At 42.1% G+C, this 16,008-nt stretch overlaps 1 protein-coding gene across 1 annotated transcript in view; it reads right to left on the minus strand.

Moving 5' to 3' along the window:
- Window positions 1-16,008, minus strand: part of bcas3 (BCAS3 microtubule associated cell migration factor) — a gene marked incomplete at its 5' end in the record, with an annotated part of 612,428 nt that overhangs the window by 526,329 nt on the left and 70,091 nt on the right. The window contains 2 exons of the mRNA XM_055657406.1: window positions 1,957-2,033; window positions 11,452-11,528. Of these exons, the coding sequence (XP_055513381.1) occupies window positions 1,957-2,033; window positions 11,452-11,528 (154 nt within the window). The remainder of the gene's footprint in view (window positions 1-1,956; window positions 2,034-11,451; window positions 11,529-16,008) is intronic.

A 16,008-nucleotide genomic window follows, 5' to 3' on the forward strand; every position in this document is an offset into this window, starting at 1 on the left:
AAGTGACAGCCTAACAAGTAATTTAGGACTTAACATGAAACTTGATATTGTGAAGGGGGAGTAGAAGCCCGACTGTTTCTGCTCTTACTCTGAAGCTGGCTTGGGATAAAAAATACCAGCATAAGTGAACTCCACAGTATCCTAGTAATTTCCATCCCGACTCCTTTGCCACTCTGCACTCTCACTCCAATCAGAAGACTTGCCTTCGGGCCACTGCCAAGGAGTTAAGTTATTCAATAGTTATTTGTTTAATAGTACATTTTGGCGCAGCAACTAACGGTGGCCCAATTCTTTCTAGAGGCCTGCAGCTCAATTTTGAGCCAGCATTCTGGTTTTCCAATTCAGGCTCAAAGCGGCTGAGCCACCAGCTAATTCATATCTTGCAGATTCATTGCCAACAGCAAAATGTACATCATACACATATATAAACACAGAAATCATCAATTAAAACATCCTCATTACTACACTTCTTTCCCTGGGTTATTTGTAGTAAGATATAGGATGTGCCAAGACCAGCATTTTTTGTTCATCCCAAAGCTGCCTTTGAGAAGTTGATGGAAAGTTGCTTTATTGAACGATTAAGATCTACATGACAAAGGTGCTCCTATAACAGGATTTTGAGTCAGATAGTGCAAAATATTGTGGGAGAACTTTGAGAATGAGGTGCTCCCATGTACCATGCTTTACACTGTGGGGAGTGAGGTGAAACATCATTCCTGCTCAGACACCGACTAACCTTGTAAGAATTTTGTTGCATGCATAGTCTTCCTTAGAAAGAGAGACCAGAAATACACAATATTCCGCAAGGTCACACCAGGACTATATATTATTGCACTAAGGTATCTTCATTCTTCTACTCAAAGCTTTTTGTAATAAAGTCCAACCTGCCCATTATCTCTCTAAATGCTTCCTGGACTTCCATGTTAACTTTCTTTGTGTACCATAATACAAAGGAGCAGAATTCGGCCTTTTGCTTCTGCTCTGCCATTTGATTGTGGCTGATCTAATTTTCCCTCTCAACGCCATTCCCCTACCTTCTCCCCATAACCTTTAACATCCTTACTAATCAAAAACCTATCAATCTCCACTTTAAAAATACCCAATGACTTGGCCTCCACCATCAACTGTGGTAATGAATTTCACAAAATAACAACCAGCTTGATAAACAAATTCCTCATCTATATTCTAAAGGAACGTCCTTTTATTCTGAGGATGTGCCCTCCTGGTCCTGGACTCTCCCACTTCTGGAAACATCCTCTCCACATTCACTCTATCCAGGCCAGGTCTTTTGAACACCAACACCTTACAATCTATCAATATTTAAAAGAAATTCCACCGTTCAACATTGTTTAACCATTAATGGACACCCTCACATTTCCCTCGTATATTTAATCTGCCACATCCTCACCTTTCACAACCTGCCTCTATCCCCATCCCCAAAGCCTCTGTACATTCTCCTCAAAACCCACATTTTCATCCAACTTTATATCTTCTGAAAAATTGAATCTATTATATATGGTCCTCACAAATTTCCAATATACATTGTAAACAGCACCCCAGCACCAATCCCATGGCATCTCACAGCATCCCAAATTGAAATTGACCCATGTACTTCCATTCTATTTTCTATCCATAAATCACTCCCCAAACCAGCACAAAATATTATACCCAATCCCATGTACCCTTATATATTTGTCTTCTTAAAGCCCAAATAACCATATCCACTGGTTTCCCTCTTATCTATTCTCCTGATATATTTATCATATAGTGGGCTTGCAAGTGGCAATTAATTATGGGTTTCTAATCTATCTCTGCACTCAAGACAGTTTTTTGGTTTTTTTTGCAAGCCCAATTTATAAGGTTTACTATATTTTAGAAATAGGCAATGAATGCTGGCCTTGCAAATGTTCTAACATCTGCAAAACAATATTAATAAAACACAGAAGTCCACCTTACCTTGTTCTCAGCATATGCAAGCCAACGGCTTCCCAGTGCTATGGGATTAGGATTTGGCCCAGGGCATGGAAAACAACCTGGAAAAGGATGAAAAATAGACAACTGTAAACATTTTATTCTCAATAGCCAAGACACCAGATGACCATTTTTCCATCGACCATGTTAATCTGAAGACAAAAGAGACTGCAAATGTTGAAATCGAGAACCAAAACAGAAGTTCGGAAGAACTCAGCGATTAAGCAGCATATATGGAGGCAAAAAGTTAAAGTTGACATTTTGGATTGAGACCCTGCAACAGGATGCTCTGAATCTGGTCAGTAAAGTGCACAGAAAGCAATTCAAGAATTCTCTCCTCAGATCAGCCCTCTATTCTCCTGCTCTGTGTGGTAGTATTTATTCAGCAACTTTGCACAAACTCTTTGATTCATGGACACAATGAAATAACAGCCAGGACATCACAAATATAGCTAGACAGGTTTACACGGACTACTTCCATTATGAATCTGGTCACTGTCTAATAGACTGTCTGCTCGCAGACAACACTTTATTGAGTGTCAAGTGAAGGCAACAACATTAACTGAAAGATACAAAAAAAAAATACAAGTATGTTGATGGAAATATTTCTGATCCTTGAAGGGAATACCAATTAACACAGAACCATGTGCAATGAATACAACCGGGATATGAGGTTAATGTAACCCGATACTAAACACACCTTGTGCAATAATCTGGTTAGTGAATCGACCGTTCCACTGTTACAGGGAAGCCTGAGGAATAGAGTCTGTTAAGTGGCTACAATGTAGTGGTGACAGGTTATGAGTGAATTAGTGAGTTGGTGTTTCCAAGCTAGACTGTGTCTATTCAGATGCTATTGATTAATTGTGCATTGTCTGCTACCCTGCATTAATGCAAGACAGATACTTTATTTATTACTTACAAATCATTGTCTTCGCCATGCCTCTCCAACCCACAAAGTCCTTTTAGACACACCAGGGCAGACTTATTCAAAGCTTTGATACACAAGTATCAGGGCCACTGAAGAGCAGTTATATATATTTAACTGGGTAATTAATTAATTGATTAATTGATTGAATGGTTGATTACGAACTGTTGGTTTGTTCCCTGCAATGTTGCATTGCAATGCATCACATTTTTATATTTTCCAATCCACAGTTGGACCACTGGTAAGATGCAGCTCCTTCCCCATTCAGAAACCAGGAAAATCACCTGGGCAGCATCTTCCTGTATAGCCCACTTTTGTGTTATTGAGGCTGCTTTCATCAAGCGAATTACCTGGCTCCCACCTATCAAATTTAGATTGCCTTTATTTATATCTGCTGACTGCTACTTTGCCCTCAAAAAGACAAATTTATGTTATTGCAACATTCATTCATTAAATAAAATATGCTTTTTTGTAACACAAGGTAGTGAAAAATATCTGACTCTTGGTTGGTTGTGAACATGGGATATGATTTTTTTCCTAAACTGGGACAATAAAGGGCATTTTGAGGGCATTAAGCATAATAAATAATGTTTACCACATGTGGAAATGTCAAGATGTGGAATTGAGGGGTTAATGTTCCGCAAACCTTTCAATTTTCACATCCAAAGACATGAGGATACAATAGTGGAAGTGTAACATAGTGGTGAAAATCTGCAAAGGTATATACCACGAAAGGTACTGCATGCAATCACCAGATACTGGGATAATACAAAGCATGAGGTCCATATATTTATCCTTATCACAAGCCTCTGGCATCGGACACATTCAGTCTAATCTATTGTGTAACAAGCAAGTGAACCTCTGCCGAATCTGAAAGGACTGTCGAGGTTCCTGGACAGAGTCGAGGGAGGAGGTATAGTGACAGGTGTTGCATCTTCTGCGGCTGCAGGGAAGAAGGTACCTGGGGAGGGGCTAGTTTGGGTGCGAAGGGAGGAATTAACCAGAGAGTTGCAGAGGGAACGGTCTCTGCGGAAGGCGGAAAGGGGTGGAGATGGGAAAATGTGGCTAGTGGTGGGATCCCGTTGGAGGTGGCGGGAAATTTTGGAGGATTATGTGTTGTATGTGATGGCTGATGGGGTGGAAGGTAAGGACTAGGGGGACTCTGTCTCTGTTGTGACTAGGGGGAGGGGGAGGATCCCACAGATGAGCACCAGGCCTTAATCTCAAACACCATTACTGAGTTCATCACTTCTGGCTGCCTGCCTTCCACAGCCTCCAACCTTATCGTTTCCCAGCCCCGCACAGCCCGTTTTTACCTTCTCCCCAAAATCCACAAACACAACTGCCCTGGCAGACCCATTGTTTCTGCCTGCTGCTGTCCCACGGAAATGATTTCCACGTACCTCAACTCTATTCAATCCCCCCTGGTCCAATCTCTCCCGACCCATGTCCAAGATACCTCACATGCCCTTCGTCTCTTTAATGACTTTGGCTTTCCGAGCCTCCACTCCCTCATCTTTACAATGGACGTTCAGTCACTCTACCCCTCCATCCCCCACCAGGAAGGCCTTTAAGCCCTCCGTTTCTTCCTCGACCACAGAACCATCCAATTTCCCTCTACTCACACTCTACTCTGCCGAGCGGAGCTGGCCCTCACCCTCAACAACTTATTTCACTCCTCCCACTTCTATGGGCACATGTATGGGCCCCAGCTATGCCTGCCTCTTTGTAGGGTACGTTGAACATCCAGGCGTACACTGGCCCTATCCCCAAACTCTATCTCCATTGCATTGATGACAACATCGGTGCTCCCTCCTGCACCCATGCAGAACTCATGGACTTCATCAACGTCACAACCAATTTTCATCCTGCACTCATTTACTTAGACCATCTCCGACACCTCCCTCCCCTTTCTTGATCTCACAGTCTCCATCACAAGAAATAGACTAGTCCTTACCTTCCACCCCATCAGCCGTCACATACAACACATAATCGTCCAAAATTTCTGCAACCTCCAACGGGATCCCACAACTAGCCACATTTTCCCAACTCCACCACTTTCCACCGTTACCTCCGCAACTCCCTTGTTAACTCATCCCTTCCCACACTAACCACCCCCTCCCCTGCAACCGCAAAAGATGCAATACCTGTCACTATACCTCCTCCCTCAACTCTGTCCAAGGACCCCGACAGTCCTTTCAGATTAGGCAGAGGTTCACTTGCACCTCCTCCAACCTCATCTACTGTATCCGTTGTTCAAGATGTGGAACCTTATACATCGGTGAGACCAAACACAGACTGGGTGATCGTTTCACGGAACACCTTTGATTAGCCCTCATGAACCAAGCTGATCTCCCGGTTGATGGACTCTTTAATTCTCCTTCCCATTCCTACACAGACCCTTCCGTCCTCGGTCTCCTCCATTGTCAGAGTGAGGCTAAACACAAATTGAAGGAACAGCATCTCATATTTCACTTGGCCAGTTTACAGCCCAGTCATATGAATATTGATTTCTCTCACTTCAGGTAGCTCCGGCATTCCCTCTCTTTTTATCCCTCCTCCACCCAAGCACTAGCTTCTCATTTTCATCATACAAACTGTTTACAATGGCCTGTTTCCTTTATTATCAGTGGCAGACTGGCCAGGGTGTCAGCTTGCCCAATGGCAAGTGGGCCCCTTTGTCTCCTGGCAACCAATAATTTTAGACCCACTGTTTATTATCGTTACTTTTTTTGCATATCTTTCATTCATTATTCTTTATCTCTCCACATCACTGTCTATATCTCTCATTTCCCTTATCCCTAACCAGTCTGAAGAAGGGCCTCGATCCATCTTCTTGATCAGCTGCCTCACCCGCTGAGTTACTCCAGCTTTTTGTGTCTATCTTCAGTATAATCTATGGTTCCTATCTCATTCCTGTGTTTATCCATCATTCCCTTAAATGTAACCATATCCTCTGTATTTGAATTCTCTTCTATGCCATGGGATATTCTTGTACAAGTACTCAACACAAACAATATGACACTTTATCTTTCATATCTCAGTAGTTTCAATGTTTACAGTTAAAAGAACAAGAGATGTGTGCGAGAGTACGAGGCACAAATGCAAAATGCTATGATGGAGGCCAACGGGGTGATCAAGGATAGACACAAAATGCTGGAGTAACTCAGCGGAAGATCAAGAAGATGGTCTTGATACTGGACGGAAAGTAACAAGGCAAATGGACAGAATATGGCTGCAAACAGAGAAGGAGATGATGTTTGGACAAAATTATTATTTCATTGGTCAATTTTAGAGCACAGATTTAGTTGTATCCTACTGCTAACTGCATCCATTGGGTGCTATTATCAGTATTAACTTGTGAAGAAAGCCTGAGGAAAATAGTAATTTTCTAAATGTACTTATTGAAGTGCACCTGCTTTGTGTCTATTCAGAGATCACCAAATCCACTTTAACCGCCACACAAAAGTATGTAAGGCGCTGAAACTTGAATATAGGTTAATGCTAACCCAAAGGCGCACTTTCAAACTGATGCACATTGATTTTTGTTGGTGCAAATGATAAATCTGCATGACGCAAATACAAATAACATGACATTTATTGAGTAACGAGTAGCTGGTAGCAGGGATGGAAGAAATCTAATCTACCTCCTCATCATAAAAGGAATTAAATCCTGACCAATCTCATGACCGCACAAGAGCATATTTTAATTTGTTTTTGTTTTATTTTGCTGTTCTGTATATTTGGATGATTGATTTATTAAATGGAGATTGGGTACAATAGGGTTATATGAGTTTATTTAAAATTAACAAATTTGTTTATTGTCATATGCACCATGGTGTAATAAAATTCCTTGTTCGCATGAAGCTCACAGAGTAAACAGTGGTTTAGTTTATTGTCACATGCACCGAAGTACAGTGAAAAGATTTTGTTGCGTGTTACCCAGTCAGCAGAAAGACAATACAGGCATCCACAGGGTACAGATATATGATAAATGAAATAGCATTCAGTGCAAGATAAAGTCCAGTTAAGTCCAATTAAAGATAGTCCAAGGGTCTCCAACGAGGTAGATAGTAGCTGAGGGCTGCTCTCTAGTTTGTTGGTAGGATGGATCAGTTGCCTGATAACAGCTGGGAAACTGCCCTGAATCTGGAGGTGTGTGTTTTCACACTTCTATACCTCTTGCCTGATGGGAGAAGGGAGGAGGGAGTGGCCAGGGTGAGACTCGTCCTTGATTTTGCTGAAGGCCTTGCTGAGCAACGTGAAGTATAAATGGAGTCAATGGATGGGAGGTTGGTTTGTGTGGTGGTCTGGGCTGCATCCACGATTCTCTGCCAATTCTTGCTGTCTTAAATGGGGCTGTTCCCAAATCATGCTGTGATGCATCCCAACAATATGCTTTCTGGTTGCTGGTGATATTTACTCCTAGGAATGTGAAGCTTTCAACCTCTACTTCATCTCTACTTGTGTACGGTCAATGCCGTGGTTTGTGTACCGCTTCCCTTCCTGAAGTCGATTACTATCTCCTTGATCTTGTTGACATTGAGAGAAAGGTTGTAGCCTCGACATCAAATCACAAGTTCTCAATCTCCTTTCTCTACTCTGTCTTGTTATTATTTGATATCTGGCCCACAACGATGGATTTGTACTTGGCTGCATAGTTGTAGGTGTACAAGGAGTAAAGGAGGGGGCTGGCATCGCTTCCTCGCGGAGCACCATTTTTTAGAATAATTGTAGAGGATGATTTGTCACCTATCCTCACTGATTGGGGTATGCATGGTAATGACAGATATAACAATAAATACAGTGACAAATGCAAAACAGTTGAATGGTGCAAAGAATGCAATTACTGCAGAAAAAAGTACTGAAGTGTAATAATAAAATAACCAAGACGTAGTGTTAAGAGTACGTGGCAGTACTTCCTGAATGGGGGTGTGAACGGTGTGAGGGGTTCAGGAGTTTGATAACTCCTATTCTTTCGGGAAGATGATGTTCCTAAATCTTGGCATCAGGGCTTTCAACTCCTGTATGTATATTTTCTGAGGAGGTAGATGAGAAGGAAGGGAATAGCCAAGGTGACGGACATCCTTGACAATTCTCCCAGCTTTCCTAATGCAACTGCAGATGTACTGAAAGGATAAAAAGTAACCAGCCAATGATGGACTGGGCTGTGTTCACCATTCTCTGCAGGTTCAGGCGGCCAAGAACAGTGCAGTTGCCATACCAGGCTGAAATACACCCCATCAGATTACTTTCTACAGTGTATCTACAGAAGTTTGAGAGAATCCTTGTGAACTTCTCAGACACCAAAGAAAGTAAATATGCTAATACATTTTTGTTATCACCGCATCAGAGTGAAGGGACCAGATAAGGTTGCTGATGATATGGATGCAGTGGAACCTGAAACTGTTGACCAAGTCTACAACATCTCCATCGATGTGGATACGATTGTGTTCACCAACTCCATCTCTCATGCTGCCACTTCTTTAGATTGACATTCAACTCCTTCAACATGCTGACATTAAGGATTAGGTGACACCAGGACACAACGTTCCAGATTTATTTTCAGTATTCCACCTCATCATTGCTATTAATCCAGCTGACAATGGTGATATCAGCAGCAGATTTAAAGATCGTTGATACTGTACTTGACCTCACAGTCATGGGTGTACAAGGAGTAGAATCGGGACGGAGCATGCAACCCTGAGGAGCACCAGTGACAAGAGACAGGGCAGAGAAAATGTTTTAACCAATTCTAACCGACTGAGATCCGTCAATCAGGCAGCCCAGAAGCCAGTTCCAGATGGAGGCCCCAAGTTTAAGATCTAGCAGTTTAAAGATGAGCTTATTCCATATTATGCAGTTGTAAGCTGAATGTGTACAAGGGAGATGACATCCTCCATAGACATATTTTCCGATACATAACTTACAAGGGGTCTTGATTGTCCAGAAGACTGCATTGATGTGGATCATTCTCAATCTATTAAAACACTTCATTATGGTCACTGTTAGAACTATTGGCTGGTAGCCATTAACATAGGTCGCTTTACCTTTCTTGTTGACTGGAATAATGGCGGTTTCTCTGAAGCAAATAGGGACAATAGACTGCTGAAGTGAGAAGTTGAAGATAGACACAAAATGCTTGAGTAACTCAGCAGTACAGGCAGTATCCCTGGAGGAACAGGTGACGTTTATAGTCGAGACCCTTCCTCGGACGTTGAAGATGTCAGTGAAGATTGTGGTCAATTGATTGGCTCACAGTTGCCGTTTGTTTAAATAGTCTCATGGAATATACTGATTGTAAACTAAATTCAATTGGATTTATTGAAAATTAAATTAATTCCTTCACGAGCTAAAACAGTATTGTTAATGGGAGGGAAGAAGGGAAAAAACAAAACAAGACAAGTGGGATAAATAAAACTGCAGAATTTAAAGAATAATTAGACAGTTATGCATGTCTGACTTCATAACACAAATTTAAAATAAAAGATAAAGAATAATGAATTAGATAATATTGAGGGAAGTGGAGGAACCAAATGGTCAGATTGCAAATTTGCATCAGGAATTTTCTATTATAAATCTAAACAGTAACAGCAAATGAAAACATATGACAAAAGCATTACATCTAGTGGTTAAATGGTGAGTAAAGTGCAAGACATAGAATGTGAAGCATTTATAAATTTATTTATATTTTGATTCATGATTATTTAAACTGAATCCGAAGCAAACAGGCCATTCAGCCCAACTGGTCGACAATGGTATTTATTATTGTACAAGCAATCATATATACTCAAAATATATTCTCATTGCAAGGATGCTTTCTTTCAGTCCTCAGAGTTAATTAGTATAAATAAATAAGCAGATTAGGAAATGATCCATGACACTGCTTGCCAAATCTCTTAAAATCGCTGACTGTCAAGGTCAGCAAAACACTTTGATCATGGTGGACAAGCTCTGTGACCTGCAGAAAAGCACTGTTGCCTAATCCCTCCTAGCGTGACCTCATCAAATATTAACCAACAAACCCAAGCAACAACACTGGAACACACTGTTGCACAGCAAAATGCCAGTAATGTTCATAGTTACAACTTGAAGCTTAACGAGTACAATTCAGCTCTCAGCCTATTATCCATGTAATTTTGATTTTGAGTCTTTTTAGGCCACCAATTTTATATCAACATGCCCTGATTCCAAACAGATTACCATAAGTCTAAGATCAGAAGCTTGTCTCAGTAGGTAGCTCTCATCTCTGAATCTGGAAGTTGTAAGTTAAAACTTCATTACAAAGCCTGTGGACCTATTCTGAGATCCTGAGTCGGGAACTTGGCTAAACACAGTTAAATCCAACTGTGACTTTTGTCCCCTAAACATCTTTGATTTGCTGCATTTCTTCCCACATTTGAACCCAGGCTTCTCAATCGCACATATCTTCTCATTTGCACGTCTTTTAAAAAGTATTATTCCATTAAATGTACTATATAAAAATGTAGTTGGAGAGGATACAAAATAAAAAGAGCTATGTTGTTGGTGAAAATTACCACAGCCTACTCTTACTCAAGGCAGACTCTGGTCTTTTAACAAGGAGCAATAGCTGTACCCAGTGTCTGTACATATTTTATTTTAAAAAATGGAAGGAAATTAGAGCCAAAGGTTTCCAGAATTTATTTTTATGTACACTATTATCAGACTAAGAAGTAATTGTATTTATGAAGACACAAACATTTAGAGTTATATTTAGAACAGAGTTATAAAAGTTAAATATCTGATATGTTTTCTATTCTACTACTGATATAATTTCAGATTTTTTAAATAATATTCATAACTAATCACATCAACTTCCAAACTATTCACATGTACCAACACATCAACTTTTCAAAACTGGCAGAATGTAATTTAGTACTAGTCAAAATCATTACAGTGTAACAGTTTTAATAAAGACCACTACCACCTCCTCACAACAGAGGTTCAAATGCTCAGAGTCAAATGCACATCTTGGACAAACAGTTGCAATCTACAAGATAAAAATGGTTTTGTTCTCTCCAATTTTTCCTGAAAATAAAAATCCATTAAAAAAACTGCAGATGCTAGGAATTGGAAATAAAAACATAAATGCTGGAAACACTCAGCATACGAGGCAGCACCTTAGAAAGAGAAACAGGTAACATTTTAAGTCAGGGAAACTTTCAAGAAAGAGAGAAACAAGGTAGTATAGGTAGCTGCTAACTACACAAACTTGTTTTTCTCTTTCCCAATTTTGACGAAGAATTCTGAACCTGAAACATTAATTATTTCCCTAGTGAGTGTTTTCAGCATTTTTCAATTTTATTCCAGCTTTACCCATTTTCCCACTGTAGAAATAACATATAAATAGTTTTCAGAATTATTCTTAAAACACAATATGTTTTCATTTGTAGAACCCAAAGAAACATTTGTTCTCAAAGCCATATTAATCCAAATCAGTCTGTTTTGCTGCAATCCAATTACAAAAGGGTCACACGAAATTTGAAATCACTTGACATTTATTTTGCAACCTGCATAGCTGTGGTACATACTTGTGACAAAGAACTTCTTCGTGAAAGTGCAGCTATCAAAGGTGGCAATCTTCTCCTGTAACACAACTACCAAGACCCTGAGAAAGAAAGACAAAAAGTCGTCAGGAAATATGCTCGTATATCTTTCTCTAATGATCATGCAGATTAGTACATCAGATGGAACATGTTTAACACTCTGCTAGTAGGTTCTTCCATGAGATTAAAATGTAAAAATGATTTTAAAGGTCACATACAATATCGATCACTGTAGTTAAAGTAATAATAAGACTGCCATGGGTAGGAGTGGCTGTGCAGTGTTGCTTTAATCAAGAGTTCAAAATTGTTTATTTGTCAAATGCACCGGATATGAGTGAGAAGAAACATTTCTCACTGGAGGTGCTGAATTTACGTGATGCCGTCTTTGGATTAGGTGTTAAAACTTGGTCTCCATTGACTCATAAAAAAATCATGGCACAAGGCCATTAATTCCCTTGTATCTCTGCTACCCAGTTGCTGCCCAACCTAATCCCACCTTCCACCACACAAGCCCATGCTGTTCCAACAAGCTTTTAAATGATTTATTGGTGCTTTTATTTCCATATGTACAAACACATAGTGAAATTATTCTCCAAGAAACAGTCCAATAGAGTATTGCCATACTTAAGCACATCCCCATTTGGCAAAAGGGTTTCTGGCTCCACCACTCCTTTAGGCAATGTATTCCCGACCCCCACTGCTTCTAGGTGAAACACTCAATCTGGGCGTAACGTTGTTCAGTATCAGTTAATGTGCGAGAGGCATATGAAACAAGCTTGCATTCGCCATCGGCAGTAGTCTGCAGGCAAGCAGCACCAAGTCCGTACTGGGACGCATCACATGTGAGCGTTATGGGTAACACCAAAGCAAAATAGGCAAGGGTTGGTGCGCTGGCCAGCTGCAAATTGAGAATATCAAAAGCTCTTTGATACTGAGAATACCAGGACCATGCAGTATCTTTGTGTGTCAGTTCCCGCAGGGGGGCAGATATGTCACTGAAGTTGGGAATAAATTTTCCCAGGTAGTTGACCATTCCAAGGAACCTTTGAGGTCGTAACGTCAGTAGGAGCTGGCATTTCGTTGATAGCAGCAGTCTTCGATTGGTCTGGTCTGAGACCACCACTTATGAAAACATGTCCGACGTAGGTAACTGCCGGGACCCGAAACCTGAACTTCAGGGGATTGAGTTTGAGCTGGATGTCTTTGGCACGGTCCAACACTTTGTTCAGATTAGCGTCATGCCCAGCCAAGTCGCGCCCGTAAACGAGAATGTCATCAACAATAATGGTGCATGGATACCCCGCAAACAGTTGTTCCATCGAGCGCTGGAAAACCTCGCTGGCACAGTTGATGCCAAAGGGCATTCTCAGGAATTTATAATGGCCGAAGGGGGTGCCGAATGTAGTAAGCTTGGACGAGTCAGGGTCCAGCAGAATCTGATAAAACTAACTTTTGGCATCCTGAACGGAGATCACCACTGATGCGTTGCCTATTTGAGCGGCAACTTCCTCTACCGTTTGCATAGGGTAGAGCGGGCGTTTGATAGCTGTGTTGCGATCCCTGGGGTTTATGCAGATACGGATTTCCTCCTTGGTTTTTTTCGTCGCAACCACCATGGTGGAATCCCAGTCAGATGGGCAGTAACTTCAGCAATGACAACCAGGGAGACCATCCGCTTGAGTTCATTGTGTACTCTGTCATGCATGGCATGCTCAAACCACAGGAGTGACGTTGGGATCAACGCCGATGTTGTACTTGAGGGGCAGCTTGCCCAGCTCACCGTTAAATAGTTCTCTGTATTGAGAGAGTTTTGCTGAGTGGGGCCCTCAACAACAAATAGTTGATGGGACAGCGCAGCCAAAGTATACTAGGCCCAAATCGTGGCCAAGCAGAGTTTCAAAATCCCCCTTGATGATATAAAACTGTAGGGTATGAGGCTGCTAGTCTATGATGCAGTTTAAATCAGTTTGTCCAAGCCGGTGTAGAACATCACCCCGGTAGGCCCGAAGTATGGCCAAGGCCATTTCAACATGTTCAGCATTATGTTTTTTTTTTAAACTCAGATAACGAGATGACGTTGCATTTCGCGCCGTATCAATCTTTGCGATCCCAGGCGTGTTATGCACAAACATGGTTACCTCAAGGTCAAGTTGCTTGTTAGAGCAAGGGAGGAGAGAATGGATGGCTGAACTGTTATCTTCACTTTCAAAGAGCTGAACGGTGGATGGCACCTCAAGCTCTCGGCTTTCGTTATCAGCAGACTAATGTTGTAACAGGTGCAGGGAGTCATTAATAACTCGAGAAATAAAGCATGATGTTTTCAGATAAGGTGATTTTGGACTCCAGGAGGAAAATCTCTACCGGAATATGTAAAGATTTTACTGTTAGCGTGTCGTTTTTTCAAGAAGATGTCATTATACACAAACAAACAAATACACTCACAAATAAATACACACACAAACAAATACATACACATACAGGTAAAAGGAAAAGGGAGCGAGGAGAGAGGCCGGGGAAGGGAGAGGGGGGAGGGAGGGGGAGGGGGAGGGGAAGAGACGAGGAAGGGGGGAGAGAGGGGGGGGGTGTAGAGGGGGGGTAGAGGAGGACAGGGAGAGGAAGAGGGAGGGTGAAGAGGAGGAGGTAGAGGAGGACAGGGAGAGGAGGTGGGGGGAGAGCAGGGGGCAGAGAGAGGAGGAGGGGGAGAGGAGGAGGGGGAGAGGAGGAGGGGAGAGGAGGAGGGGAGGAGGAGGAGGGGAAGAGGGAGGGGAAGAGGAGGAGGGGAAGAGGAGGAGGGGAAGAGGAGGAGGGGAGAGAGGAGGAAGGAGAGGAGGAAAAGGGGGAGGAGGAGGAGGGGGGGGAGAGGAGGAGGGGGAGAGAGGAGGAGGGGGAGAGGAGGAGAGGGGGGGGAGGAGGGGGAGAGGAGGAGGAGGGAGAGGAGAGAGGGGGAGAGGAGGAGGGGAAAGAGAGGAGGAGGGGAAGAGAGGAGGAGGGGGGGGAGGAGGGAGAGGAGGAGGGGAGCGGGGCGGGTGGTTGGGAAGCTGGGAACAGCCAGCAGCGGGCAGCCGGGTGATGTCACTCGCAGCGCGTAGAACGTCATTGTGACATCATCACATCATCAGAGAAAGATAGCAGATTTTTTTCAAAGTTTTTTCAGATTTTTGAACATTTTCATTAATAAGTCATGAAATAAAGCATGAATTTTTCAGAAGGCGATTTCAGACTCCACAGGATAAATCTCTACCGGAATATGTAAAAATGTTACCATTAGCACCGTTTTTTTTGAGATTATGTAATTATACACACACACACACACACACACACACACACACACACACACACACACACACACATCCACATACAAGATCAGAGTTTTAAGTATATAGATAGATAGATATAGATATGATATGATGGGTGCAGATAGGTAAAGGGCACCTTATTTGCCTGAATATCTGCTGCAGCAAAATGAAAGCACTTTATTTCAGATCCCTGACAAGAGTTCCCAGTCTAAGATTAGCCATTTTAGGTAAACAATACGTTGAGATGGAGCACAAGAAACTGCCCATGCGGGAATCATGAGCAAAACGCAAAGCATTGGAGGAACTCAGTGAGTCAGGCAGAATCTGCGGAGGAATGGACACACGATATTTAGGATCGGTACCTTTCATCGGTCTTAAGGGTCTGACCACAGATTAGCCGAACCCGCTGAGTTCCTCCAGTAACTCAGCAGGTCAGGCACCATCTCTGGAGAATGTGGATAGGCAATGTTTTGGGTCTGGACCCTTCTTTGTTGCCCAACCCTTAGTTTCGAGAGAACATAGTGTGGACTTTCCTTTTAAACAAATGCAGGCCATAGAGTCACAGAGCGTGGAAATAGGCCCTTTGGCCCAACTTGTCCAAGACAACCAAACATCCTCATCTACACGTCCCACGTGACTGTGGCCCATTTCCCTCTCTGCCCATCCTATTTATGTACCTGTCTAAAAGTTTCTGAAATGTTGCAATAGTACCTACCTCAATTACCTCCTCTGGCAGCTCATTCCATACAGTCACAACCCTTTACGTAAAAAAAGTTACCCCTCAGATTCCTATTAAATCTTTTCCCCTTCACCATTAACCTATTTCCTCTGGTTCTCAATTCCCCTACACAGGGCAAAAGACTGTACATTTACCCGATCTATTCCTCTCATGATGTTTGTACACCTCTATAAGATCACCCCTCATCCTCCTGCGCTCCAAGTAATAAAGTCTTAGCCTGCTCAACCTCTTCCTATAGCTCAGGTCCTTGAATCCTGACAACATGTCCCTTTCCAGCTTGACAACTACATTCCTATATCATGGTGACCAAAACTGAATAATACTCTAAATGTAGCCTCATCAATGTCTTATGCAACTGTCACATGACCTCCCAACTTATATACTCAGTACTCTGACTGATGAAGGCCAATGTGTTGAAAGCCTTTTTGACCACCATCTACCTGTGATGTCACTTTCAAGAAACAATGTAACTGCAATCTGAGATCCCTCTGTTCTATCACACTCCAC

The sequence above is a fragment of the Leucoraja erinacea genome, chromosome 28 (genome assembly GCF_028641065.1).
Source record: "Leucoraja erinacea ecotype New England chromosome 28, Leri_hhj_1, whole genome shotgun sequence".
Taxonomy (NCBI): domain Eukaryota; kingdom Metazoa; phylum Chordata; class Chondrichthyes; order Rajiformes; family Rajidae; genus Leucoraja; species Leucoraja erinaceus.